At 45.9% G+C, this 25,094-nt stretch overlaps 9 protein-coding genes across 9 annotated transcripts; 4 read left to right on the top strand and 5 right to left on the bottom strand.

Moving 5' to 3' along the window:
* Positions 1-2,045: 2,045 nt before the first annotated feature.
* On the top strand, positions 2,046-4,678 carry V2V93DRAFT_36257 (uncharacterized protein). The gene is made up of 2 exons (XM_066908368.1): positions 2,046-3,559; positions 3,953-4,678. The coding sequence occupies exons 1-2, from the start codon at positions 2,339-2,341 to the stop codon at positions 4,343-4,345; spliced, it is 1,614 nt and encodes a 537-aa protein (XP_066764617.1). The 5' UTR covers positions 2,046-2,338; the 3' UTR covers positions 4,346-4,678.
* V2V93DRAFT_372325 (thioredoxin-like protein) lies at positions 4,614-5,671 on the bottom strand. The gene is made up of 2 exons (XM_066910715.1): positions 5,427-5,671; positions 4,614-5,355 (listed from the first exon to the last, which is right to left on the bottom strand). The coding sequence occupies exons 1-2, from the start codon at positions 5,583-5,585 to the stop codon at positions 4,684-4,686; spliced, it is 831 nt and encodes a 276-aa protein (XP_066764616.1). The 5' UTR covers positions 5,586-5,671; the 3' UTR covers positions 4,614-4,683.
* A 126-nt stretch (positions 5,672-5,797) lies between these two features.
* On the top strand, positions 5,798-6,488 carry V2V93DRAFT_372324 (uncharacterized protein). The gene is made up of 2 exons (XM_066910714.1): positions 5,798-5,895; positions 5,950-6,488. The coding sequence occupies exons 1-2, from the start codon at positions 5,819-5,821 to the stop codon at positions 6,395-6,397; spliced, it is 525 nt and encodes a 174-aa protein (XP_066764615.1). The 5' UTR covers positions 5,798-5,818; the 3' UTR covers positions 6,398-6,488.
* Positions 6,427-8,842, bottom strand: V2V93DRAFT_372323 (uncharacterized protein). Its single transcript, XM_066910713.1, has 4 exons — positions 8,682-8,842; positions 8,430-8,516; positions 8,315-8,345; positions 6,427-8,246 (listed from the first exon to the last, which is right to left on the bottom strand). Exons 1-4 carry the CDS (start codon positions 8,684-8,686, stop codon positions 6,534-6,536), a joined length of 1,836 nt encoding a protein of 611 aa, XP_066764614.1. The 5' UTR covers positions 8,687-8,842; the 3' UTR covers positions 6,427-6,533.
* A 312-nt stretch (positions 8,843-9,154) lies between these two features.
* On the bottom strand, positions 9,155-14,047 carry V2V93DRAFT_326366 (uncharacterized protein; the record flags this gene model as incomplete). The annotated part of the gene is made up of 3 exons (XM_066907526.1): positions 9,155-10,201; positions 10,266-13,269; positions 13,323-14,047. The coding sequence occupies 3 exons, from the start codon at positions 14,045-14,047 to the stop codon at positions 9,155-9,157; spliced, it is 4,776 nt and encodes a 1,591-aa protein (XP_066764613.1).
* Positions 14,048-15,015: 968 nt separating this feature from the next.
* On the top strand, positions 15,016-15,678 carry V2V93DRAFT_391893 (uncharacterized protein; the record flags this gene model as incomplete). Its single annotated transcript, XM_066912453.1, has 2 exons — positions 15,016-15,328; positions 15,392-15,678. 2 exons carry the CDS (start codon positions 15,016-15,018, stop codon positions 15,676-15,678), a joined length of 600 nt encoding a protein of 199 aa, XP_066764612.1.
* A 126-nt stretch (positions 15,679-15,804) lies between these two features.
* Positions 15,805-16,269, top strand: V2V93DRAFT_35582 (uncharacterized protein). The gene has a single exon (XM_066907993.1). The coding sequence runs from the start codon at positions 15,931-15,933 to the stop codon at positions 16,222-16,224; it is 294 nt and encodes a 97-aa protein (XP_066764611.1). The 5' UTR covers positions 15,805-15,930; the 3' UTR covers positions 16,225-16,269.
* A 105-nt stretch (positions 16,270-16,374) lies between these two features.
* On the bottom strand, positions 16,375-22,065 carry V2V93DRAFT_372316 (Golgi CORVET complex core vacuolar protein 8-domain-containing protein). The gene is made up of 4 exons (XM_066910712.1): positions 21,523-22,065; positions 20,546-21,447; positions 20,262-20,492; positions 16,375-20,200 (listed from the first exon to the last, which is right to left on the bottom strand). The coding sequence occupies exons 1-4, from the start codon at positions 21,923-21,925 to the stop codon at positions 16,706-16,708; spliced, it is 5,031 nt and encodes a 1,676-aa protein (XP_066764610.1). The 5' UTR covers positions 21,926-22,065; the 3' UTR covers positions 16,375-16,705.
* Positions 22,066-22,690: 625 nt separating this feature from the next.
* On the bottom strand, positions 22,691-24,278 carry V2V93DRAFT_372313 (ribonucleotide reductase). The gene is made up of 2 exons (XM_066910711.1): positions 24,175-24,278; positions 22,691-24,116 (listed from the first exon to the last, which is right to left on the bottom strand). The coding sequence occupies exons 1-2, from the start codon at positions 24,205-24,207 to the stop codon at positions 22,965-22,967; spliced, it is 1,185 nt and encodes a 394-aa protein (XP_066764609.1). The 5' UTR covers positions 24,208-24,278; the 3' UTR covers positions 22,691-22,964.
* Positions 24,279-25,094: the final 816 nt, after the last annotated feature.

Here is a 25,094-nt window from a genome sequence, read left to right as displayed (position 1 = left end):
AGAGAAGATTTCGCTATCATTATCTTTGGCTAGTGTGGTATCTTTGCATAGATTGTTCTCTCAACTACCGTAGTCTTATATACGTGCAGGCTGGTAAAGAACCTCTAGCTCGAGAAATCCTTAGTCTATAAGTACGAAGCAGGACCAGCAAACAAAAGATAAATCAGTTTAGTTGTTCAGTTAAGAGTCCGGTTGAGTCGGCCTTAAATCAGGCAGCCATTGCCGAGCAAACAGTAGCTAAAGCCTACTAAACCCTACCATAATAGAATTAGATGTGCGCAGAAACGTGAGGAAAATGCGACAAGAATTCAAGACAGACGACAGCCACTCGCAATCAATCATGTGCATCATCCGCAGTCTTGTTAATGAGCAGATGAGAGAGCACGATAGTATGACATGACTTGAAGATGAGCACACTCGGTCGAAGTGAGGGTTTTGAGACCGAAAGTGGTCTGATGTCGACTTACAATCAAATAGATCAACGAGTAGAGGTGTAGAACTGCCGCAACACGATACTGAGAATAACTTAAGAAAAATTGAAAAAAAAAATTGACTGCGAATATCAGTGCATGTTTTTATAGAACAAAGCCAGAGATATCTACGAGTAGCTGAATTAAGTAGCATTATAAAAAAATAACAATAGTGTGGAGAAGGGTATTTAAACAAGGGGTTTAAGCCATGACGCGTCGTCTACACATTGTTTAGCAGCTGCTGCAATAGGACTATAAACACGACGACATATGGCCAATAAAAGACTACAGAATGTCACAGAGGTCCAATAGTACATTGCTGCAAGGTTAATAGTTTGTATTGAAGTGGAAGAAGAACAATAGAGAAAGGAGAAAGAGGTCAGACGACAGACTTCCGATGAGGAAAGCTGATGAACTTTATTTGCTTTCTAGACGAGAGGAGACGGACTACCGGAGATGGAGCAGAAGATATATATGAAGAAAGACTCGATCTCGAGTGCAAGATAGAGACTACAGAAGAGAGCCCATAGCAGAGAAAGTATAGAGGGCAGAATTAGAAAGCAAGGCCGATAAGGAGAGCGGAAGAGGAACAATCGCGCAGACGAGCTTCGGCTGCTTCGGCGGTAGTCTGATATATGTCCTATATATGCCTTGTATACATAGATAGATATACATATTATCATATATTAATACTAGTTCTAATATATACCACCGAGATTGCAAAGCAGTGTGGCAGCATCTCTTAATATGTTACTATTCTATATACACCACACAACCAGTCAGTATACCACCGCAGCATGGTTGCAATAGCTACAAACTATTGATCGTCAACAGACTATTGTAAGCTACTACTAATAAACACTCTGCCATAGGCTCTCTCTGCCCAGCATCACGCGCTCGCCGGAGCTTGGCCGGCCTTCGCTGATATCTTGAGGGCTCTGTACCGCCACACTCCCGACGGCTACTGCGGTGCGCGTCCGAGTCCGCTCCGGCCTAGCTGAATTATTCCGGGTATGTTCTCTTGCTGCTTCTTATTTTTCTACGGACTCCTCTTCTTCTTTTGCTATTTCTTCTTCTGCTGCTGCTGCTGCTGCTGCTAAAAACGCAATACTGTGGAGAGACTGGAGAGACGCTGCCGGCTGTCTGCCGGTGCTGCTGTCGCGGGGCAGCGAGCGCGGGTGCGGCCGGGCGTTTGGTTCTGTAACTATATGTCCACAATAGCGGCAGCCTGAGTCCGGGGCCGACGTCGGCGTGTTTACGTTTACAGTTAAAGCGGGCCATCCCACTCACTGTTCCCCGGCCTGATTCTTTTCTCTCTATCTTCTCTTTTGTCCTCTCTTTTCTCTCTTTTCTGTGTTTTCTCTGCCTCGTCTCTACTCTATCGCCTCTAATCTACTCTACACCGTCTCCTCCTCTTCTCTGTTTTTCTCTGCGCGTGCTGCAGCAAGTCTGCCTTCGATCCGCTTCTTGTAGGTCTTATTTACCCTTTGCCCTTTTCACTATATCTCCTCCTCGCCGCCTCCTTTCGCTCCTCCTCCTTCCTCGGCCGCGGTTCTTGTCTCTAAACTGCCTCAGGGTTCTTCTTATTCAGTGCTGGCGTCTGTTCTCAGCCTTTTCTTGCTTGTGCGCGCTCTCTCTTCGGGCTGCCTGTCTCTTGATCATCTTTCTCCGCCCCGCCTTACTCAGCTCAGCTTCCTCACGCCACAGGGCACCACACTGTCTACACATATTCTGCTCTCGTCTCTCTACTTTCTCATTTTTTTAAGGCATCGGCTTGAGGAGAAATAGGGAAACAGTATTAATTTGTTTTCTCTGCTAACTCGTCCCAGATCAGTTGCACGTCCTACTCCATCTGCCCATCTCGTGCAATGGCTTCTGTCGACACCCGCTTCGCCTTCTCACGGCCATTCCCCACTACTGCATCTTCTGACATTTTCCCTTCCGCTTCGTCTTCGCAGTCAGTCTCTGCTACTCCCATTCCTGCTCGAAGGCAGCCTCACTCTCCCTTCTCGCCACATCAGCACACGATCCCCTTCTTGCGGAGGCACCGCGACCGTTCTTTCTATGACGACGATGACGAAGAAGATCAAGACGACGAGATCACAATAACGAATGCCGTTGATCCAAACTACGCTTCTGTACTTGCTGAGCAGTGGCTTTCTGAGCTGGAGAGCTACGAAGGATCCCTCGAGGCTCTGACTTCATCCTCCACATCCTCCACATCCTCTGCCTCCTCCGCTGCCTCTTCCTCGTCTTCCTCTTCCGACCCTGCCAACGCAATTAATGCAGCAGCAGCCGTATCTTCTTCCTTCAAGTCTGAGCTCAACTCGATCGAGAACTGGTTCTCTTGCGTACTTACCGAGCGCGAGCGCACTGCAACCGTTTACGCTCTGCTACAACACACTTCACAAGTACAGATTCGCTTCTTCATTTCGGTTTTACGTCAAATGGAGCGCAAGCGTCTTGATCCTGCTCGCGTCGCGGCTCTAGACAATGAATGTCGCCATGCGCCACATGAAGAGCTCGAGTGTGCGCTTGATGATGACCAGAATTATGAACGTCATAACAGTCGTTCGCGCGCTATCTCTCCCATTGGCTCAGAGAAATCGGCAAGCAGATCACCTTCCGTCGAACTTGATCATTCGTCTGCTATACCTCAGCCACACCTACAACAGCAACAGCAACAGACATCTACAAAGTTCCCTTTCTCGTCACCGGTGGCGAGCAGCTGGGCAAGTATGATGAACACTCCTGTATCTGCTGGATCACCATTTGCAAACAACCTCGAAGCCCAGCAAGTCTCGCTTGCTAACGCCGAAATCGTGGCAAATGCTACTGCTCTCAAGTTGGCTGCCCTGTCGACCGTCAACTCGCGCTTGCAGCTGGATTCTGACGTGCGCAAGTTTAGACGACGTAATTTGGTCGATCATGCTTCATCTCCGATAAGGAACTCGCCGTTTACTTCGTCGCCGTTAGTTGCGACGCCGTTTTATAACGAGTCTGAGCAACTGTTTTCTCCTGCCCAAGATTTGTATCTTCGTCAGCAGCAGCAGCAACAGCAGCAGCAACAACAACAACAACAGCAGCAGGCAGCATTTATGTCGCCTTCTCCAGCAAACACATCTTCTCCGTTCAACGCGGCTGCAATTCGTAACCGACGTACTGTATATCAGCCGAAATTCGAGTCTTCGAATCTAGCTCAAGCGACGCCGCTCTTCAGCAGTCCCCTCGCTCGTCCTCTTGCCTCGCCGCAGCCGCATACTCCGGCTAAGCAGCAGCAGCAGTCAGTGGCTCCTCAACCACATGGACAGCAGCAGCAAGGATTCCCCGGACTTGCACCGTTCAAATTTGGCCTTGGAGATAATGTTGCGTCGCCATTTTCGGATTGGTATAATTCGTCAATGTCGTCTCCTATTGGAGCTGTTAGTCTTGCGACCAATGCCCCTGCTAGTTCTAACGATCAGCAACAGCAACAGCAGCAGCAGAGACGTAAATCGTCGGCGTCACCTACTCCGTCAGCTACGAGTATATCTACTACTGCGTCATCGATCATCACCGATCTAGCGACTCCACGCAAACCCGTAGTCGAATCGCAACAAGTCAGCACTACTCCGTCCAAGGACGCAGCGACGACTGTTCCCGATGACGCGCTATTAAACGATATTCCGGCATGGCTTCGCTCGTTGCGATTGCACAAGTATACCGATAACCTTAAGAGTCTGAAGTGGCAGGATCTTGTGAGATTATCTGCTGAGGAGCTTGACGCGAGAGGCGTATCGGCTATGGGAGCCAGACGGAAGATGTTGAAAGTGTTTGAAGTTGTTCGAGAAGCAAAGGAGAAGGAGATTGACGAATACGAAAAGAGCGAGAAATGAGCTTTTTTTTTTTCTATTGTTCAAAAAGATATGGACTGGTTCCATGAGCTTAGGATCAGATGAGAGGACAGAAGTGCAGCGCAGGTCTTTTGCATTTTCCTTGTTATGTATAGAGTGTTTGTGCGGTGTTAGCTTTTGTGTATGTTAAGTTATGTGTCTTGCGGATTATCTATTTCTTTCTAAAAAATTGGTATGTGTTATGGGCGGTGTTGTTTGTTATAGGTGTTATCCTTATTTAATTGTTTCTTTTTTCAACTATTAGTCTAGCTTGATTTAGTAAAGAGTATATTTCCTAAATTGACAGCCAAACATCAATTCATCTGCTGAACTAAACACAATCATTTCTTAAGCAAAGCCTCGGGATATTTTGTATATCGAAGGTAAGGCTTGACGGCGTTAAACTCGCCAAACTTGGCGGCGGCGGCCTCGTCAGAGACTGAAGGAGGTACAATCACATCCTCACCGGGGACCCAGTTAATCGGAGTCGTAACCCCAGCTTTATCGCCAGTCTGCAACGAATCCAATACGCGCAAGACTTCTGCCGTGTTACGACCAGTCGAGGCAGGGTATAGCAACGACAATCTGATCTTTTTGGCCGGGTCAATGATGAACACGGCGCGAATAGTAAACGCGATTCCCTTTTGATCGATATTTGTCAAGTCCTGATGATCAACCATATCATACAAGAACGCAATCTTACGCTCCGGATCAGCGATAATTGGGAAATTGAATTTCGAACCTTGCAGAGCAACTTCTTCAATATCCTTAATCCACTCTCCATGAGACTCAAGTCCGTTAGCAGACAATCCCAAGAGTTTACAATTACGCTTATCGAATTCGGGCTTCAATGCCGCGAATGCTCCGAGCTCGGTAGTACAGACTGGTGTAAAATCAGCGGGATGAGAGAAGAGAATCGTCCAGGAATCTCCGATGAATTCATGGAAATCAATTGGTCCCTCAGTAGTTTCGGCTTGGAAGTTGGGTGCCGGCGAACCAAGTCTGAGCGAGGGCTATTAATATTTATTAACAGTCTGGTCATAAGCAACAGCAACAACAGTATAAAAATAAAAATAAAACAAACCTTCTCGAAAGAAATACGAGAAACACTGAACGATCGAGCAGCATTAATTGCAACCGAGGATCTTAAGGTCTTTGGGATCGCAATCCGAGTAGCAACTCGCGGCGCACAAAACGCGCGCGACGCAAAAATGCGCGAAGAAGATCTTAAGACAGCAGACATAAGTTCTTTTTTCTTCTATCTATTTCCGGTTTACTTAATCAATTGAGTAGGGAGTCTGTGATTGCGTAAATAATACAATGCTGATGAAAGAGGGCGAGAACGACAGGGAAGAATCGGCTTATTTATCAGCTTCCTCGGAAAGGACTGGGTTAGGTTTAAATTGAGCTACCCTATTAATTAACTCTTCAAATGTACAAAACATATTACATTCATGTGAATATAACTAGATCAAGATGAATATGATTACGAGACGCTATCGTTTGCCACGAAATAGTATACAAAACAAATCTCTTTCCACAATTTACTTTACGTATGTCAAATGTGTCTTAGTTATCTTGTCTTCACCCTACTAACATCTCAAAAGCAGATCCAGTATCCGTTACAATTCGACATTATCATCATCATCATCATCATCAACAACAACAGCAACAGCAGCAGCGACACCCCCTCGCGAACGCTTCAGTTATCTTCGTTGGAATTGGGTTTGGGGCTACGTGATCCTTCTCGCGCTGGTCGGCTCGGCAAACATAAACATCATGCGACAAAAACACATACACTCCGAACTACAACGCACATACGCCAAGAAAATCGACGCTTTAGAACGTGTTATTGAGAAAATTAAAGATGGAAAATCAGTTAACGTTGTAGAGGAATTAGGGACCGGAATAGCTAAAGAAGAGAGTGAGTGGAAGGAGTTGCTGAGTTCGTTGGAGGAATCGGAGAATGAGATGAAGGCCATTGAAGAGCAGCGCGGTGTTGTTGAAGAAAAGACGAAAAAGGCTGCCAAGTTGCCTAAGAACGTTTATTTGTAGTGCTGTTTTCTTGTATATACTCTCTTATTCTTATTAGTAGCAACAGACGTTCAATTTTTAGATAAAATTACAATAATACCAACAAAACGTGAACTTAACAAACTTACAGCGCTTCTATAAGATAATGAAACATCTTTTAGTCTTCCTCCTTCTCACTCTTTCCCAAAACAATAGCCTTCAGCGCTTCAATCTCCTCCTCCAGCACAGAAATTTTGGCATCTCTCGCAGCAAGTTCCTGCGCATTAGACAACACAACCTCAGTAAACCGCGCCTCGTAAACTTCAAGTGTCTTCTTCGTCTCAGCCATATGATTATGTAATGCCTCAAGTTTATTTGAAAGAAGACCTGATCCCCCGCTGCTAGTTTTAGGCGCCGCAGGCGGTGCGGGTTCAGCTGCCGCCTCGGCAGCGGCAACGGGCTCCGGAGTGGCTTCAGGAGCAGCCTCAGAGGGTGCAACTTCTGGTACAGGGGCATCGGACTCGGCTTCCCAGGACGATTCTTCCTTCGCTAAAACGGCAGGCACAGGCGCATCCTCTGCCTCGCTAGCCTTGGCAAGCATATCATCGACCTTTGGCGTTGCGAGTACTTTATCCAAATCTTTCTTGTCCTCCACAACCGGCGTCTCCACCTTCTCCGCAACAGGCTCAGCCTTCTTCTCAACTGGAGTTTCTTCCTTTACTGCGACAGGCTCAGTTTTTTTCTCAACTGGCTTCTCAACCGGCTTAGAAACTGGGATTTCGCTGGCAACAGCTACAGGAACAGTTCCATCATACACAGCCTCCAACGAAATAACTTTCGGTGCCGCGTCTTTGCCTCCAAACCACTCATCTGCAGTCAACGCTGGTTCGCTAGACGGACAATCCGGATAAATATCGCTCTGGAACATTTCTGCGCGACGCGGTACGATGAATTGAATAGGCTCAATAAGAGTGTCATATACCGTCTTGTAGGCACGCACAACCTCGTTATCCTTGACGTCTACGCCACGTTTGGGCATGAATGCAATTCCCCGCTGCGGTTCGGCAGATTTGTACTCTGAAAGCGGGAATAGTTCATCATTGTCGTACTCGTAGTACCGGATATTACCATCACCTTTGCCAGCCAGGTACAGACACTTCGTGCCAGGATCATAGTACGGCATACAAATTCCCGCCGACGAGTCAAGCATGTAAAAGTCACCCAGCGGACCTTTTTTGATATCGGTCGCATCCCAGAGCGCAACTTGACGATCACTCATGCGCGAGAATCCGGTAGTGGCTAGCCGATCGAGTTCACCTAGCCACACCACGCGCTGATTCTTTGCGCCGGCATGTCCGGGTCCTTCGACGACGACTTTCTCCGTGCGCGGATCCCAAATGCGGATTTTCTTGTCGCGAGATGTAGTGGCTAGTAACGAACCGATATAATTGAACGACATGCTAATAACCATATCGTTATGTTTCAACGAAGTCTTTGGTTTACCACTCTCGATATCCCAAAGTTTGACAGTATAATCGCCCGACGAGGAAGCAAGCACGTTGCTAGCAGTCGGATGGAAAAGCACATGTCCGACCTTTCTCGAATGTCCACTCAATTTAGCCTCAGGCGCGACATCCTTGATTGTTCCCCCAGCCGCCGTGTGCACCGAGAAATTCTCAGGGACTTTCCAAATCCCAACTTTCCCATCGTCAGAAGCTGACGCAATTATCGAGTCATCAAATGGATTCCAGTCAGTATCGAGAACGGCCGCTGTATGGCCTCGGAATAACGGGATTTGATCGGGAATCTTGCCGCGCTCGGAAAGAGGGATTACCGCGAATGCACCACCGCCCGAGGCATCCCAGTTTACAGACATGTAAAGCGGATTAACCTGTCCATTTCAATTTAAGTCAGCATTGCACGATAAATACGAGAAAAAAATAAGCACACAAACGTTACCTTCAACAAACTCGAATCCCAAGCATTTTTTCTAAACAACCAGCTCGAATCAGATCAGGCCATTCAAATATCACAAAGCAGAAAAGCCGAGAAAAAAATAAAAGAGGGATCATACGTTACATGAACATTCTCATAGCACAACTCCTTCTTCGTAGGCTGTCCGTACACATGCCGATACTTTGAAGCTCTAACAAATCGTCCACTATAACCGCACCACAAACCATCACAATTAGCAAAATCATCTTATTTTCAATAATTAAAAAGAACGAAAATCAATAGAGAACTGGCTTAAGAATTGAACGCGAGAGATCAAAGATGACATCTCGGTCCCCTTCCCTCACTCATGAAATTGACCTGGCTGGCATACCTCATAATCACAACCTATATCCACGAGAAAATACTGCAAATTTTATTATTTCACAATAATCAAAAAGAATGAATAATTGAGAGATGAGAAACGAAATCAATATTGAATGTGGTCACTTCTCAATTGTTTGAATTGCTAAACCAGAGTAGAAGTGGCTGGGCTGATGCTGCTGCCGCTGCTGCTTCGTGCTCCCCTCGAACATTAAGGTTTTGCTCCGCTACCTTCCGAGATTATTAACTGATAACCTCATCATCTCATCTCTCCTCATCTCATCGTGCCTACATCTGATGTCTTTGATTAGGACAGTTAATAATGGAAAATCAAGTTATTATTTATGTAATGCAAAAATAAATCCAAACTCATGTCCTCTAGCTTTTATCCAGCCCAAAATAAAAAAATAAATTTAAAAACACAAAACAAAAGGCAATGCCATTCCTAATCGTATAATCTTCATCGTCGTCGTACCCACCCTATCATATATCTGAGCTAAATCTCACGTTACTCTTCTTTGTTTTTCCATTCCAATTTCCGCTCGACGAACTAACATTCCGACGGTGCTGCCTAGGCGACTCGTCTACAAACGGACTCACAGACGCACTCGCCTCGCCAGCCTGAAACGCTGATGATATAACCGACGCCCGCTTACTCCCGATCCCACGCAACCTAAGCATCTCCTGCACTTCAAGTTCTTCCGCCAACTTATCTGCCTCAAACACTGCGCGCTGCCGCTCAACCTTGCGTCGTCGCTTATCGGCTTTCCAGCTTTGCCCAAGCTCAAGCTCGCAGTCTTGCTCTAATCGCGCTCGAAGCTCGCTATCTTGTTCGATTTGCTGAAATACGTCGGTGTCGGATTGACTGATGGCCGAACGTAATACTACTAGCGCCATATCAAATACAACAGGAATTCCAGCACACAGCAAAAATGTCGCCCACCATGAAAGATCTCTTCCAAAACGATGGACGAATGCATCCTTGACTACGTACAGTGAAATCTTAAACGGGTAAACGAGCGACAAAAGCACCGTCCACAGAAACCATCCACCGACTGAAATCGTAATCGACGCAAGACAGAGTATACTCCGATTGTGCATCTCCACAAAATTCAGCTTGATCGCAATCGCAGCAATAATAGCCGCAAAATTAAGAGTCCCTGGTGGATAAAGTCCGCTGTCAAGCGGATACATGAGCGCGTAGACGTGAATCATTGTGAATGTCACCAGCACAGCTTGTGAACTCGCGACCGCCATCCATGCAACGAAAATCTTCAAATTAAAATGCTCGTTTAGTCGAGAGGTTGAATACAGCTCAGGCACTGCAATCAATGTCTCTGGACTCAGATCTTGCAAAAAGATACCCAGGCAAATGACCGGAAGCGAGGTAAAGAGTGTGTTGTACATAGTCAACGACACAGACTCGTAAAGTGAAATACCAGAATACATGGCAAACCGCTGAAACATAGCTTGCGTAAGATAGAAGAAAAACTCCTTGTAAAATGTTGCCAGAACATATTTACTCAGACGCTGTTACATCATGTTAGTCTCAATTCTTCACAAAAAAGAAGTCAATTAGAATGCGAAAACATACGACATAATTCCAGCGACCATGCACAAGTAGCAATTTCAGCAAAAATCTAAATTGGCCAACCGAGAAATCGGACGATCGCGCGGCTTGTAATCCTTCCTTGCCAGCAATACCAATACCCACATCAGCAGCCTGAATCATTGCAATATCATTGGCACCATCACCAATAGCTAGAGTGACAGCATCACTAACTCGCGATCTGATTGCCGACACAAGAAGAGCCTTTTGCGACGGCGATGCTCGGCAGCAAATAACCGAGTCGGCTTTGACTCCTAAATCAATGAAAAGTGACATCAGAGTCATGTCTTTTTCAATATATGCTAGAGTTGCGCCATCAATGACAACAACACAATGAGCCACATTGCCCAGCTCGAGCTCGAGCACAAGTGACGCCATCTTACTAACCATCTCGCGGTCATCTGATTGCAACACAAGAACCGTAGAATAATCATGAATCAGTCGACACGAATGACCAATACTGATTGCCGTCTCGCGCTTGTCTCCAGTAAGCATCCACAGCTTTATACCTGCGCGTCGCAACTTGTCAATCGCTTCAGGAACACCTGCTTGCAGCTTATCTTCAATCGCAGTAGCACCAGTCAACTCTAATTCGGTCTCAACTAGCTCACCCGCAGCCTCGATCTTCTCAGTGCGATTCTCAAGGCTCGTAGTCGCATCGATATAGATCTTTTCCCAATTACGATACTCCTCATCGCTCAGAAATCTATGCGCATATACAAGTGTTCGCAGTCCCTCGGTAGCAAATTCATCGATGTGGTTCATGGTCTTTTCAAACACGGCTTCATTATCAAGCACAATACTCTCATCAACCAGAGTTTGGAGCAAAGCATTCGTCAAGGCCGTGTTTTCAGCTACCACCGAATCCGCAACTACCGGGCTAGTCGAGCCAAAAGCATCGGCAATCGACGAACTAGCATGCGCAAGTAAAGGCGAAGTAGGCACCTCAACCGACGGTCTTGGAAGATCGCCAATAATGGCTTCTGGGTTTGCATTGCTCACTAAAAATTCGTTCAAAACCTCCTTGTTTCGCAGATTCATACTAGGCCGAGTAAGACTCTGTCGTGGAGAAACTAACCCTCCCGACTCTCGCCGCTGATAATCTGTACTTTCACGCACAGAAATTGCACGCGACGCTTCCTTCTGTCGTCGTATTGTAGCTTTACGCTGCACCTCGACCTGCTTCTTGGCAGCTAACTTGGCTGACGACAGACGCTCAAAGATGATCGTGTCTGCGCCTTTGCAGAATAGACAGATCCTTCCATCGGGAAATTTGAGTACAATAGACATGCGCTTGCGCGTCGAGGAAAACTCTACAGTTTGAAGGATCTCATAAGTTTCGACAGCTGCCGTGTTGTCAAACCCAGAGGGATATGTGCGCACGGTGACGGTCTTGAATTGACGATCAACAACAACAAAGCCAAGATCGCGAGCAGCACGTACCAAGGCAAGCTCGTCTGGCGACGAAGCCTGGTAAATAATGTCAGAGTCTGCTTGATCAACGACAGTGGCATCTGGCTGCGCATCGTCTTCCGCCCGGTCGGGAACACAAGTATGACAGAGAGCGATTGCCATCAGGAAGAACTTCGCTCGGCGAGAAAAAGGGCTGTTCGGCTTTAGCTGGAAATATTGTAGCAACTCAGCAGTCGACCGAGTAAGCGAATGTGCCTGGGAATCATTTTGGTGCGATGACGGTGCATAAGCAGACGAATGCCAGCGCTTACTACCAGACGTTGCCAAGAATGATTGCTTCTTTGACAATTGCGATTCCATAGTCGCCACCTTTCTGAATGCCGAAGGGAGTAGAGAGCTTGAACGTTCAAGTGGCTGCAGTGGATCCTCAATTTTTGGCGCACTCTCGAGTTCCTTGTCAAGGAGATCTTGTTGAACATCGAGGTCATGCAGCCAGGCATGACCTGCAACCGAGATCTTGCGAAAGACCATGACGTTGTCTGTCAGCGTTCCCGTCTTGTCAGAGAAAACATAGGAGATCTGGCCCAGTTCTTCATTGATTGACGACGTATGTGGGTCACATTTTGTGTTTGTAGGCTCATAGTACATGTCGACGTCCCAGGCAATCATTATCCTCTGCCCGATTTTGACAATTTCCATAGAGACATATAGAGAGAGGGGAATCAGAGTGTTGAACATGATTATAAAACCAAAGACAAGATTGACAAGCTTAATATCGTCTGACGGCAGATACCATGGCATAGTGCTGTTTCTATTAACCCATTTGCGTTCCATCACAGTGCAAAATGTAGAGATGAATGCTACAAAAAAGACCATAAAGATGATGATTCGATTGATGCGATACTGGAGTCTTGGAGCTTTTACACGTGGAGCCTGAATCGCATTCATTCTAATTTTCGTCTCCTGTCCAGTGAAGACAGCGACACCGATTGCACGCGGTGTGTTTCGCAAGATGCATCCACGGTAAACGATATTGTCGCTCGTAAGAGAGTACATTGTGCCATTGACGGTGACGTTGCCTTTAAAATTGTATAAGTCCGTGTTTGGGTCTTCAACAACGATGTCTGCAGTCATATCCGGCTCAGCAATGAGCTCGTCCGAGGCACACATCTCTGCCAGCTGAGGAAGTGCAATCTTTGATTTAAGATTGGTTTCGCCGTCAAGGGCGGCAGTCTCGACATAGGCAATGTCGCCCATTCCGTTCGCGTGCAAGACGACTAAATCACATGGCACCCAGTCATTACGCTCGAGCTTGACAATGTCACCAACTTTAATGTCTAGCCATTTGACAGACTGCCAGACAATGGCTCGATTTCCATCTTGATCGAAGTCAAGCCGCGCAACAAAAGCCTCCTTACTGTTTTCAGATGCGTCTTGACGATGACGTTGCCAATCATCAAAGCCTTCGCGAGCCATACTGACTAAGGTAAAGAACATGAATGTTATAAATGAGTTATAGGTACCGGTGGTAGAGAAGTTTGGCACCATCTGCAGGATCGAGACAACGAGGAAATACCTAGAGCGTATTAATATTACAAAAACCAAAAAGGGAATTAGCTGTAGACATACACATTGGCTAATTTGGAAAACTGCGCAAATAATAGCAAAGGAAATGCATTATATCGGTTGTATATGGACGAGACGATCATGTTGTTGATGTAGGGTTTTGATGTACGCTCGTCAATCAGCGTACGCGTACGCTCAAGACGAAGAGGAATACAGCGACCATTTTCTGACGGCGGGATCTGATTTCTCTGCATGACAAAGTCCGATATACGTTTATAGAACCTGTCGATAGCGGTGCCACGAAATTTTTCATAAAACGAGGGACGATTGATGCGTGCAGAGTAGTGAGCGAGACGAGCAGAGGCGGCCGTCGAGTTGAGCGGGTAGATCTTTGAAGCGTAACTATCGTGCTTCGAGCCATGGCCGTCATTTACTGCGGGCACACTAGCTTCAGCTGAAATATCCGTTTGGATTGCATTCGCGCGGCGAGGGCTAGAGGGCGAGTATTCCGGAGGATCATAAGTTTCGGACTCGACAGAAGGAGGGAGCGGCTGACTTAGAGCGAAGGACGTGTCTCTGAGCTCTATAGGCGAGGGAATTGTATTTTCAATCTGGCGATTAAAAAGCTGAGTACGGAGCGAAAAGCCTCTATTGCGGCGACGAGTCCCCGGCAGAGGCAGCGAAGAGACAGAGGGGAGGGGAGGAGCCGACTCGAGCTGGGGAGGCGGATCAGGTTGCTGGTCGACGGCGGAGGCAGAGCGGGAGAGCAGCGATGGCTGGGCTGGCATAGGCTGCTGCTCACCGTGCGGATCCATGCTCACCGAGCAAAGCCACTGAGCTACGACGAAAAGATACGAGAAAAGGAAAATTCAGGGAGAAGCTAAGGCAGCCTGAGGAGAAGGAGGTGGTAAAGCAAGAGTGGTAGGCCAAGGAAACAGGCTATTGTTCCCAAGCCCTAGCCCTTGAATGCGCCGAGCCTGCAGCAGCACCGTCGCGAGGCTGTGCAAGGTCGTTAAGAGCCGGCCGGAGAAAAGCGAGGATAAAGCGAAACTATTGAGTAGAAGACATTGCTTAAAGTCTAGAGATTGGGTATACAGTGTCAAAAAGTGTGGGGGATTTAGAAGAGAATTCGGATACGCGATGAGCCGGGCCGCGCAAAGCAAAAGAGCATAGTCGCTGTAAAAGAAAGCAAAGAGAATTCTGAATTCATTTTATTATATTTCTATTCTTGTCGATTTTATTTCAATCTAATTTCGCAGTAAACAGCAGCAACCAACAATAATTACTAGAAGCGGTAATAATACGTCACTGGCGCTGTGACACTAACTAAATACTAGTGCCGAGACTGGAATGAATGCTGTTGCCTCTTCATTTGCGCATTATCGGCAATAAACCAGCCGAATGTAGTCGTCTTCTACTATAACAATAATAGTAATAATAATACCATATTAATTGCTCCTCCCAATTACTCCTACGCCGAAGACTATTATTAGCCAGCTGCGGCTGGGCCAGCATAAAAGTGAAAGCTCGCGACGCGTGGCCTCCAAACAAGGTTTTTGCGTCGGCTTTCTCTCTTTCCGTTTTCTCCGCATACTCTTTGCTTTTCCTCTTTCTCTTCCTACTCTCATATCTCTCTTTTCTCTTCTACCTTTCTCTTCTACCCTTTTGTATACTCTCTTCTCATTGTATACTCTCTTTCTCTTGTACACACTCTCCTATCCTCTTCAGCTCTCTTTTACTCTCTCTTCTATTCTCAATGCCGAGCTTCCTCCGCCGCTCATCCACCCGCCGCGATGATGAAATGAAAATCACCCCCGAAGAGCGCGACCGCATGAAACAGCGCACCGGAAACATTGCAGACCCAATTCTCACTGCAATGACTGAAGAGCAGCCTTTCCAGATCTCCAATCACCAGGGCGCTACCACTGTTTCTCCCGAACTCCATGTCCGAGACATGTTTGGAAACCTCATCGAGGACCCTGACCTTTCGAATCCCACTCGTCACCGCTCGGAGAGACCCCTCGACACTATCCGCGGTTTCGAATACGCTGCCACCGGCGATAAGAGATGTAAGTCATTTTTTTTCCCTTTACTCGTGCTCACACGCGCAGCTCACTAACTTGCGTCCTCAGTGAAAGAGCAAATCTTTCGCGACAGACTTCCCTGGGAAGGCCGTCACAACCCCATTTCCTCGCAGTCCCCTTACGGCTCAGCCCCTATCGACGACTCGCACCCTCAGGGAATAGTCTATGACGAATATGGAACCCCTATTTCCCAAACCCCCGCAACGCCTTCTACTCGCACACCCATCCAGCTCGGATCTTCTGGTGCCGGCGATCCCACCTACGACGCCCCGATTCCTGACAATAAAAAGGACAAGAAAAAGAAGCGTGGTCTGTTCGGTCGCAAGAAGGATTAATTTTTTCTTTCTTCATTTTTCTTTCCTCTCTTGACTCTTTCTGGCTATCACGTCGTTTAACAAAACGTACCACGTGCGGCGCGGAGGCCTTGCCTGGACACATTCCTCTCTTCATTCCTTCAAAAAAACTACCCTTATGACGCAAAACAGAAAATTCCCTCACTTTTCTTTCATTCATTATGAATTCTACTAGTTCTCATTCTCTTCACAAGTACAATGAAGTGAATTGGATATGACAAAAAAGGGAAGAGGATGGTGGAGAGTGGTTGTCTCTTTGTATATATATATATGACGCTCCTGTTTTCTCTCTTTATTAGCTTTTTATATCTTTTTACGATTATTTCACCCGGTGTGTCTGCGAAGTCTGGCTTGGAGTTTAATTTGGTTTTATTTTTATTTTTATTTTATCTATCTATATATATAGATATATATATATATTGTTACTGTTGTTATTACCGCGTTGCGCTCCTTTATTTGTATAGTATCATTAGAAATAGTAGCCTTTATATATCGGTTTTTTTTCTTATACATTTGGAGAAAGTGTAAATATAATGAATTTTCTTAGTATTGCTTATAATAATTACTTGCACCAACAAGACCTTGTTTTATCGCTTTATTACTGATTAGCAGCCTGCATCCGCTTTTACAGGAAAAGAAAATAGATAAAGTTCTTTGATTAGTATCTATCTGGACACCTTTTTTTCTTTCTTTTTCCTTCGGCAAGTGATTGAAACGAGATTAATAGATACACGTAACGTTCTTCTATGACTTCACCGCCAATTCAGGAAATATCTCAACGAGTTTCACAAAATCTGTCAGTGTCATATTTAAAACAAAAACTGAAACAGAACTTAAAAATTTAAACTAATATCTTCTACTCTTTAAACACGTTAGCAGTAGATTAGGATAGAAAATACGTAGATATATTCTCCTAAATTTGTATTTTATAAATGCGTTACTCCGATATAAAAACCGTATTCCAAGACTTTGGACAACAATATATATATAATGAAACAAAAAAACATCATCAATGACAGATAATACATCGGTAACCCTCACCTACTTTTCTAGGCGCCATCCACCCAGTTTCTCCATTGCCTCCCTTTTTCTTGTTCAATTCTAGCAACTTCTCCAAACATTTCTTGTGATATAAATGTTTACATTTGAACATCACCAATGAATCAATCTCTGTTTTGGAGGCACTTGAAGTCAAGGAATTGAAAACCGGCGGTGATCTGATATCTCCAAATTCTAGTCCATCGGCACCTAATGCCGTGGCAGGAGAATCAACCGACGCAGCATCACCCGCACGAATTAGGATCGTCTTTGCTGGTCTAGCGTCATTGCTATCTTGGGCAAATTCACCACCACCATCGACAATCCCGCCTCCGACATGATGATGCCAACGACCTCCTTGCTGCTGCTCGGCGCTCTTCGACAACGACGTTGACAAACTATTCTGTCCGTGCTGATGATGATCTTGTGAATGTTGGTGTCTGGAGCCACTTCCCGAGCGACCGCTTCGTCCGCGTCGCTCCTCGTCTTCGGTGTCACTTTCATCTGCGGCGCCGACGACAGTCGCAGGAATTCGAAACCTCACTTGTCGCTTCTGTCGCGCATCAGTAATCTTCCGATCCCATGCTTCAAACACAGTCTCATTTTCAACAGCACTTGCTCCCCAGCATCGTTTTCCGCAAACCTCGCAGCTAGAACTACTAACCCGCCATCCTTCCTGTCGCATTTCATACACACTAGACACGTGCACCATTAAATCTTTCGACAGTAATCGGTTGGTAAGAGAGAGTAGTTGTCGCTCGTATATATATGCTTCAAAGATATTCGCGAGAACGTTACGTAGATCGACAACTGAAGGAGAGGCTGCTGCCGTCCGCGCCAAAAAAGCCTCGAGAATTCGCAGGAACGAAGTGTTGGCGTGAGCAGAGGTACTCGCTCCGTTCAACATTCCCGAGATACCCCTTGCTGATGCCGCTGAAGTCGCGGCCAGCAATGCCGAAAACACATCCTGAACTAACCTGCGTAAAAACAAAATCGTTTTTGTCGCCGAATCATACGATGACGAGTGACTCATTTTTTCAAATACAGAGATATCGGGGAATAACTCGCTCGACACATCCCTCGTCAAGGCCACAACAGCGTCAATCAAATCGAGCCAAATCTCCTCTGTCTCTGATAACTTTGCCGAAGCATTACTCGCATTCGTAGACGCAGGCTTCTTTGCGCGCTCGGTGCAAAGTCGCGTTCCGAGAACGACATAATGCTGCAACGCTCGTTCAACTTCAGCAAGTTTCTTTTCATCAACATGCACCCATTGACTTCGGCCACGACTCTTGCTACGTCCTCTAGCAACATCAGGGTACAAAGCCAGAATATTGCTTTTCAAGAGATTCAAATGCGAGATTAATCGTCGGATACTCTCACCATATTGCCCTTCACTTCTAAGCAAGAAAATCTCACCATCAATTACTCCTGCCGCCTCAAGTGCAGACAACACTTTAGACAACCGCACATCCCCTTTTTGCAGATATCTCAGAAACTTTATGACTTTACCCTTGTCAAACTCACAGAGTAAACTAATATACGTTTCGCGCGCTTGTAATGTATTCCACTTTGCCCGATTCCTGCGATGAGCCAACGGCGCACCATCCCTGACTGCCCTTAAATCAGGAGCAAATAGTGCCTTTAGATACTTAAACATCAAATCCCGTCGATCTTGAAGTTTGTCATACAACTGTCCATGTAATTCCGGCATGTATCGCTCGATAACCTCACTCGCGCGCACGGCGTCAGTCCGTACTAAATTTGCGTAATTTGCTGCAATAGCGGCGCGAACTTCTGTGCGCTGTTCGGCATCTAATTCGGATCTGGAGTTGAGACACGATTCGATCGTGTCAAATACTTCATCACTCGCATCATGATGCTCAGAATCCTCGAAAAAGACTGACACGAGCCTACCATACTGCTTCGTGATACGGAATAACCACCGCAGCACCCGATAATACCGAACTTTGACAAATACTCTGACTAGCTCATCCACATCATCGTCAGGCGTATACCCTGAAAGCAAATACTCGACACTTAATTGGCAGTCATCGGCAATCTCCTGCGACGGCGGTGCGCAAAGTCGGAACATGACTTCTTTCAACATTGAATCCGACAGCTTAATAAACTGCGGGTACTTTGCCGTCGTTCGCGCAATAAACATATCCAGGTAAATAGTCTCTTTTGCACTGAACTCTGCACCTGAAAGAATCTCAAGCAAGATATTAACGATATATTGTCTTGTCAATGCGCGTCCGAAAATGATATCATCGGGTAAGTCAATTCGATGCTTCTCATCTTCCTCGTCATAATAATCATCTTCATCATGATTCAAAAATGTATCTTCAAAAGCTTCATTCATGACCGCAACAAACGCCGGTGCATCAAATTTCAGCAACATTCTCAGATATGCAAATGCAGTCGTATTCTTCTTCTCATCGTCGACGTCACTGACCAGGATCTCGCTTCCATGCTCTCGCGGCCAGGTTATGGTCGAGCCCAAAAACAAAAAGTAATAAAGCGAAGCTTTCGCGTCTTCAGCGTCCACATTATCAATGTATTGGCCTGTTGGATAGACTCTACCCGTAAAGATATAAGACAGATAGGAATATGCTTTTGCAATATTCTTGCGCAGCATCTCGAGTTTATCCGGCTTATTTTCAAGACTAGTGACTTCGTCAGTCTCGCTCGCTGGCGCCACATCTTGTTCCTCGTTTTCGGATGAAACTTGCAGAACAGCTTCATTATACCGTCTAATCAGCGCGATGAAATCCACCATCGGAGAAATGTAATCTGCTAGGGCCTGGTTCCAGACGTATATCAAAGCATCGTATAATTCATAAGAACGGCATAGCACGGTAACCTGGTCGATATCTAAAGACCGAGTATCAAGATGACAAATGATTTCCTCTAATCGATCATTCAGTGCAAGTGAAGCATATATATTAATCATCTCCTTGACGATCGTCGGAGGTAGCACAGAAATTCGCTCCATCAAAATATAGTTTTCCAGAGTTTCAAAGTAAACACCGCGTAAATTCGCACTTTCGAAATATTCGTACACGGAATCAAACAACACATCAAGCGCATCAGCCGCGTACAAAGCTTCGAAACTTGCCTCGGCAATATTCGCAATCTGCCGATACTGTGCGTCAGCTTGCTGTTGTTGTTCTTCTTCACTTGTGTCTTCGTCTTTTAGCGCCTCAGATGTAGTAGGCGTGCTGCTCCCGCTATTCGTCAAAACATACCGTAAAGCAGTAAGTACGCTCTCAACTAAACGGTCATAGACTGCAGCGTGTCGTGCTGCCTCATCTTCAGGAAGCCCGATCGTGACTTGATCCGCTTCGCCATTATAGTATTTCGTAGATAGACGAATTCCTTCGGCAAACTTTTCAGACTCAATTAATGAATCCAATCGCTCTGCCCAACTGGAAAGATGGCCAACTGCAAACTCATACGATCCCTGTCAAATAATTAGCACATTACACAAATCACCCACACCAATAATATTTGAATGAACTGACCAGAAGAAATATCCTGCCTTTGAATGTTTTAAAACTGTTAAAAAAGGCGTCTGGAATAGTGGCATAATGATCACCACCTTGACCACCCCTAATAACAAGCTCATTGAGCTGTGCAGAGAAATAATCGTGATGCATGATTTGACGCGGTACTAAATCAACGGTGTCTGTTACATGCATAGTGACCTCATTCAGAATCAATAGTCGCTGAGTGATTGTGACTAAAACCAAAATCTATACAAAGGTGAGTGTGTTGCATACCGCGAAAAAAAGAAAATTGATCGCACCTGTGAATTTAACCATCGCAATGCAACAATGGCTTCATCTGCCACATACTTCTTCACCGGTGAAAACTCCATATTATGCGATATCGTACTGGTAACACTCGTACTCTCATTCGAACTCTGTACTCCTTCTTTTATGCTACTAGTATCACTACTCTGTGATTTGTCCCCGCTATGTACCGAAACCTCAAGAATCGTGACAACATTCGACCAGCAATATGCCAATCTTGGATTTGATGGATGAATCCCGTTAGTCGCAACGGGCTGCTTATTGCGTCCTTTACTGCTGCTCTTGCCAATCGGTCTTGCCGATACGGCTGGAAACCAATCCATACTCCCACTGAGTCCCATTGTGTCTGACACCGTTTTTGGTCTTGCGATTTTGAATTGAGTCTGAGGTGATGGGCTTGTTGATATCAAAACAAGAATATGAGGAGTCATCAGCGCTACTAACCCTCGCGACTCGAGCGGATGCGGTGAGGAACCTAGTGGCATTGAAGCAAACGCTAGAACCGAAGTAGCCTTTTTTTGCCGTTGACTCTGATCGATGGCCTCGCTCCTCGTGCCTACCGATGGATACCTACCAACCAATCTCGAAGTACGAATCTGTTTACCGACAAATTGTTGAGTCGAAACATGCAGGAATGCCATCCCTTTATCGTCAGCCGATACGAGGACCGAATGCCGCTTGCCCATAAACCCAAGATGTAAAATCTTTGCGTCCTGGACATGGCCATCTCGTCGACCATTGTCGGGGCGCAAGGGATCGAAAGGCAAAATGTGGACGCGCGCGGCGAGAGGACGTTTGATGTGCCAAGCGTAGATATGGCCGTGCTCGTGGCCAGAGGCGATATATGTGTGGTCGTGTGAAAAGGCAACAGAGGTGACTGCACCAGCCGCAGAAACTGAAATAACAAAACAAGCAAGCGTTAGAACAGAATATTACTCGATTAGCATTTAGAAAATGAGATTGCTCGTACGATTAACATTAGATCCAAGTGCACAAAGTAAGTTTTGATTGTAATCGAAAATCAAAACCAATCCTTTAGCAGTACCGACGGCAACTGTGCTAGCAACGGCCACACAAGTGGCTGCACCAAACTGTTTCTTTCCGGACTCTGAATACACTTGCGACGACAGTTTCCGCAGTTTTGTCCAGCGAACGACGTCCCATGGTAACCTATTCTGATCATCCGAAGGCAACGCATCAAAGACGTCATCAAAGTTTATTGACACTGACGACATCCGCGAGGACTGACCTACGGATCCAGACGGAGACGACGAGCGAAGCGAAAAAGCTGGCGACTCATGGCGAGTATGAAACCGTAGATCAAAGGGCCGCAAGGGCGGGCTCTGGAGTAGAAAGTCGGACGTCGAGGCCATTTTAGAGTACGACCCGAACTCAATCGATAATCAGCTGTATAATCAGCTGAGATTGCTCTTTAGAACAAGCTCTTAGAGTAATAGAATCAGAGCAAGGCAGCGCATGCTGGACGCCAAATGTTGCGATAACTGATAGTGATATCTGAAAGAGCTCCAATCCTGGTCTTGAACTGCCTACTGCGGTAGGACAGCCCTAGCCCAGAGTTATATTGGAAATAATAGTACCACAGCCACCTAATAGAATGCCGTAAAATTAGTATCCAAAATAAGCATTCGGACAACGCCTGGAGTTCCGGGTATCTCCTTGTGTACTGGCTGCCACTTTCAACATAAGCTATTCTTTGTCTTCCATCTTTTTTTTTTTTTTTTTTTTTCAATATGACCTACACGACACATGGCATCTGCGACTCTAGTGAAGGGTATTGATAGATCATGCTGGATGGGTGTAAAGAAGTCGTGTTATGTATTTCAAGCAGTGATCATAAACATCTACCGGAGATAGAATATCTGTTGCTGAGAAGATGATTAACTGCGAATGATAAAACTGCACAATAACTACTCTACTGCTATTAATATGAAACTTTATGAGAATAAAATTTACAGATCTCATAAAACTTATATACAGCCCAGACGAAAACACGTAAAGCTGCACATCCAAATAGTAGACATTGTATTCACACTTTCATCCGTCGCATCCCAATCCCAGAGAGCCAGACTACTTTTCATCATACTTACGCATTACATTGATAAACTACAAAACAGCACTGGCAGGATTGTTTTTTTTTCTATTTTCTATCTAAAGGATGAAAGAGAGGAGATAAAGAGATGAGATAGTAAAATTTTTCGACAAATGCAACAACCAAGCACTAGTATACAATACTCTCAGCTTCTGCAAAGAGCAAAACACGAATAATAAATTGTAAAAACCCATTAATATAACAGACAAAAAACACAAAAGAGTAACACCACCCGGTTATATAAATTTAATAATACAGTGATCCGTTCCTGAAAACCCAAGCACATAAAGCAGACAGAGGATTTAGAATTCCTCATCAAAATTGAAGGTATCGGCTTTCTCGGTCTTGTTGGTTCCAGCCATAACACCAGCCTTTTGGTAATCAGAAACACGCTTCTCAAAGAAATTGGTCTTTCCAGCCAGAGAAATGTTCTCCATAAAGTCAAATGGGTTGCTGGCATTGTAGACCTTCTTGTTTCCGAGAGCAACAAGCAGACGGTCGGCAACAAACTCAATGTACTGCTTCATAAGATCAGCGTTCATGCCAAGTAAAGCGCAGGGAAGAGCCTCGGTAAGGAACTCTTGCTCGATAACGACGGCCTCGGTGATGATTTTCTCGACTGTACTCTTTGAAGAGCGGTTCTGCAAGTGCGCAAATAGAACACAGGCAAAGTCGGTGTGAAGACCCTCATCACGCGAAATGAGTTCATTGGAGAAAGTCAAACCAGGCATGAGACCACGCTTCTTGAGCCAGAAGATGGAGGCAAATGAGCCAGAGAAGAAGATACCCTCGACGGCGGCAAAAGCAATAAGGCGCTCGGCAAAAATGGAGTCCTTATCGGCAATCCAGCGAAGAGCCCAGTCGGCCTTCTTCTTGATGCAAGGGATTGTCTCGATAGCGCCAAAGAGGTAGGCACGCTCGGCGGCGTCCTTGATGTAGGTATCAATGAGAAGAGAGTACGTCTCAGAATGAATGTTCTCAATCATGATCTGGAAGCCGTAGAAGCAACGAGCCTCAGGGATCTGAACTTCATTAGAGAAACGCTCAACAAGGTTCTCGTTGACGATACCATCAGAGGCAGCAAAGAATGCGAGAACATGCGAGATGAAGAAACGCTCGTCATCGTTCAACCGGTTCTCCCAGTCGTGCATGTCCTTTCCAAGGTCGATCTCCTCCGAAACCCAGAAAGAGGCCTCAGCCTTCTTGTACATCTGCCAGATTTCATGGTACTTAATTGGGAAAAGAACAAATCGGTTCTTGTTCTCGACGAGAAGGGGCTCCTTGGCCTCAAGGGCCTTGAGGGCCGCACGCTCCTTGAGCACGAGAGCAAAAGAGTCATCAATCTCAGCGGAGTCAGAGGTCGGCGACGGCGAAGACTCCTTAATTTCAGTAAACTTGGAGGTGAGATCCTTTTTTGCCGAATCGATGGAGAGATCTGAGAGGACGGCCGCGGTCTGAGAAGATAAGAAGTCAGTATGGGAGCGGCGACGATCAGTCAGCAAAGCGACGCACTTTTGTGGAGGGTGTAACTTCAGTAGGGGCCATTCTGTAGCAAGACAAGTAGCAGGAAGAGTGGAAGAGTAGAAGAGAAAGAAGAGAGAAACTTGTAGTGGAAGATGAAGCTAAACAATGCGAGACGGGGAGAGAGCGAATTTAAGTAGACGCGGTTGTTTGCGAACGAGACCCGCGGCCTTTGACAAATTTGCCAGACTTGGGCCAATCACAGCCGAGAACGCGCCGCACTGACCGGCTCACGCGCGTCCGACGCGCCTCTCACGCGTTTGCTGCTGGTTCTTGACGCGCTTTCTCTCTTTCTCTTATAGAAAAATCGTTCAGCTCTTTATGTCGGAACTGCTAAAACAAACTCTTTGCCTTTTGAAAGAATCGCAGAGCAGCTGCACAAAGCCTTACAGACCGTACACGTAGACCGACGTGACAATGATGCGGCTGCATTCCGACGCGTTCCCGAGCCCAGCCAGCACAGGCGCGAGCATGCCTCGCGTCCTTATTCTGAAAGGATCTGATAATTTTGGCTTTTCTTTGTCAGATCCGCGGATGCGTCTTTGTCTAAAAGCCCTGCATCGTCGCCGGCTGCTCGGGTTCTGCTTGGTCTCGATCAGGTCTCGAGCTGTCGGAGAATTCATGGTTCTCCGCGGACTTTGACGTTCTTCTCATTCTTGAGATGCCACTAATTTTGTTCCGAAACCCTCTTCTGTTCTTTCTATGATATGCTGCTGGTCTTCTTTCTGACTCGCCATCGAGAGTTCATAAACAATCTGTGTTGCGTTTGGCATTCCTCATTGTCAGACCACATTGCTCTATAAGCCATATGCTCTATAAGTCATATGCTTTATAAGTCATAAGTCATATGCTCTATTAATCACATTGAGTGCATACAGCGCAGATAAATCATATATATATATGTTGCATTT

Source organism: Kockiozyma suomiensis (assembly GCF_038497685.1).
Source record: "Kockiozyma suomiensis strain NRRL Y-17356 unplaced genomic scaffold V2V93scaffold_10, whole genome shotgun sequence".
Classification (NCBI taxonomy): domain Eukaryota; kingdom Fungi; phylum Ascomycota; class Lipomycetes; order Lipomycetales; family Lipomycetaceae; genus Kockiozyma; species Kockiozyma suomiensis.
Note: the sequence above shows the minus strand (reverse complement) of the source record. Positions and strands in the feature narration are given on the sequence as shown.

Excerpts from the sequence above, each read along its gene's own strand:
- V2V93DRAFT_372324 (XM_066910714.1), top strand. The coding sequence starts at position 5,819 with ATGAATATGATTACGAGACGCTATCGTTTGCCACGAAATAGTATACAA. Across the intron at positions 5,896-5,949 it reads CTTTCCACAATTTACTTTAC|CAGATCCAGTATCCGTTACA; the intron begins GTATGTCAAATG and ends ACATCTCAAAAG.
- V2V93DRAFT_372313 (XM_066910711.1), bottom strand. The coding sequence starts at position 24,207 with ATGGCCCCTACTGAAGTTACACCCTCCACAAAA. Across the intron at positions 24,117-24,174 it reads AAGTTACACCCTCCACAAAA|ACCGCGGCCGTCCTCTCAGA; the intron begins GTGCGTCGCTTT and ends TTATCTTCTCAG.
- V2V93DRAFT_372316 (XM_066910712.1), bottom strand. The coding sequence starts at position 21,925 with ATGGCCTCGACGTCCGACTTTCTACTCCAGAGCCCGCCCTTGCGGCCC. Across the intron at positions 20,493-20,545 it reads TGCGATGGTTAAATTCACAG|ATTTTGGTTTTAGTCACAAT; the intron begins GTGCGATCAATT and ends ACCTTTGTATAG. Across the intron at positions 20,201-20,261 it reads AAGGCAGGATATTTCTTCTG|GGATCGTATGAGTTTGCAGT; the intron begins GTCAGTTCATTC and ends ATTATTTGACAG.
- V2V93DRAFT_372323 (XM_066910713.1), bottom strand. Across the intron at positions 8,346-8,429 it reads TATGAGAATGTTCATGTAAC|AAAAAATGCTTGGGATTCGA; the intron begins GTATGATCCCTC and ends CTGGTTGTTTAG. Across the intron at positions 8,247-8,314 it reads GGGATTCGAGTTTGTTGAAG|GTTAATCCGCTTTACATGTC; the intron begins GTAACGTTTGTG and ends TGAAATGGACAG.
- V2V93DRAFT_35582 (XM_066907993.1), top strand. The coding sequence starts at position 15,931 with ATGGTGGAGAGTGGTTGTCTCTTTGTATATATATATATGACGCTCCTG.
- V2V93DRAFT_36257 (XM_066908368.1), top strand. The coding sequence starts at position 2,339 with ATGGCTTCTGTCGACACCCGCTTCGCCTTCTCACGGCCATTCCCCACT. Across the intron at positions 3,560-3,952 it reads AACAACAACAACAGCAGCAG|CAGAGACGTAAATCGTCGGC; the intron begins GCAGCATTTATG and ends CAACAGCAGCAG.
- V2V93DRAFT_372325 (XM_066910715.1), bottom strand. The coding sequence starts at position 5,585 with ATGTCTGCTGTCTTAAGATCTTCTTCGCGCATTTTTGCGTCGCGCGCG. Across the intron at positions 5,356-5,426 it reads CTCGTATTTCTTTCGAGAAG|CCCTCGCTCAGACTTGGTTC; the intron begins GTTTGTTTTATT and ends AAATATTAATAG.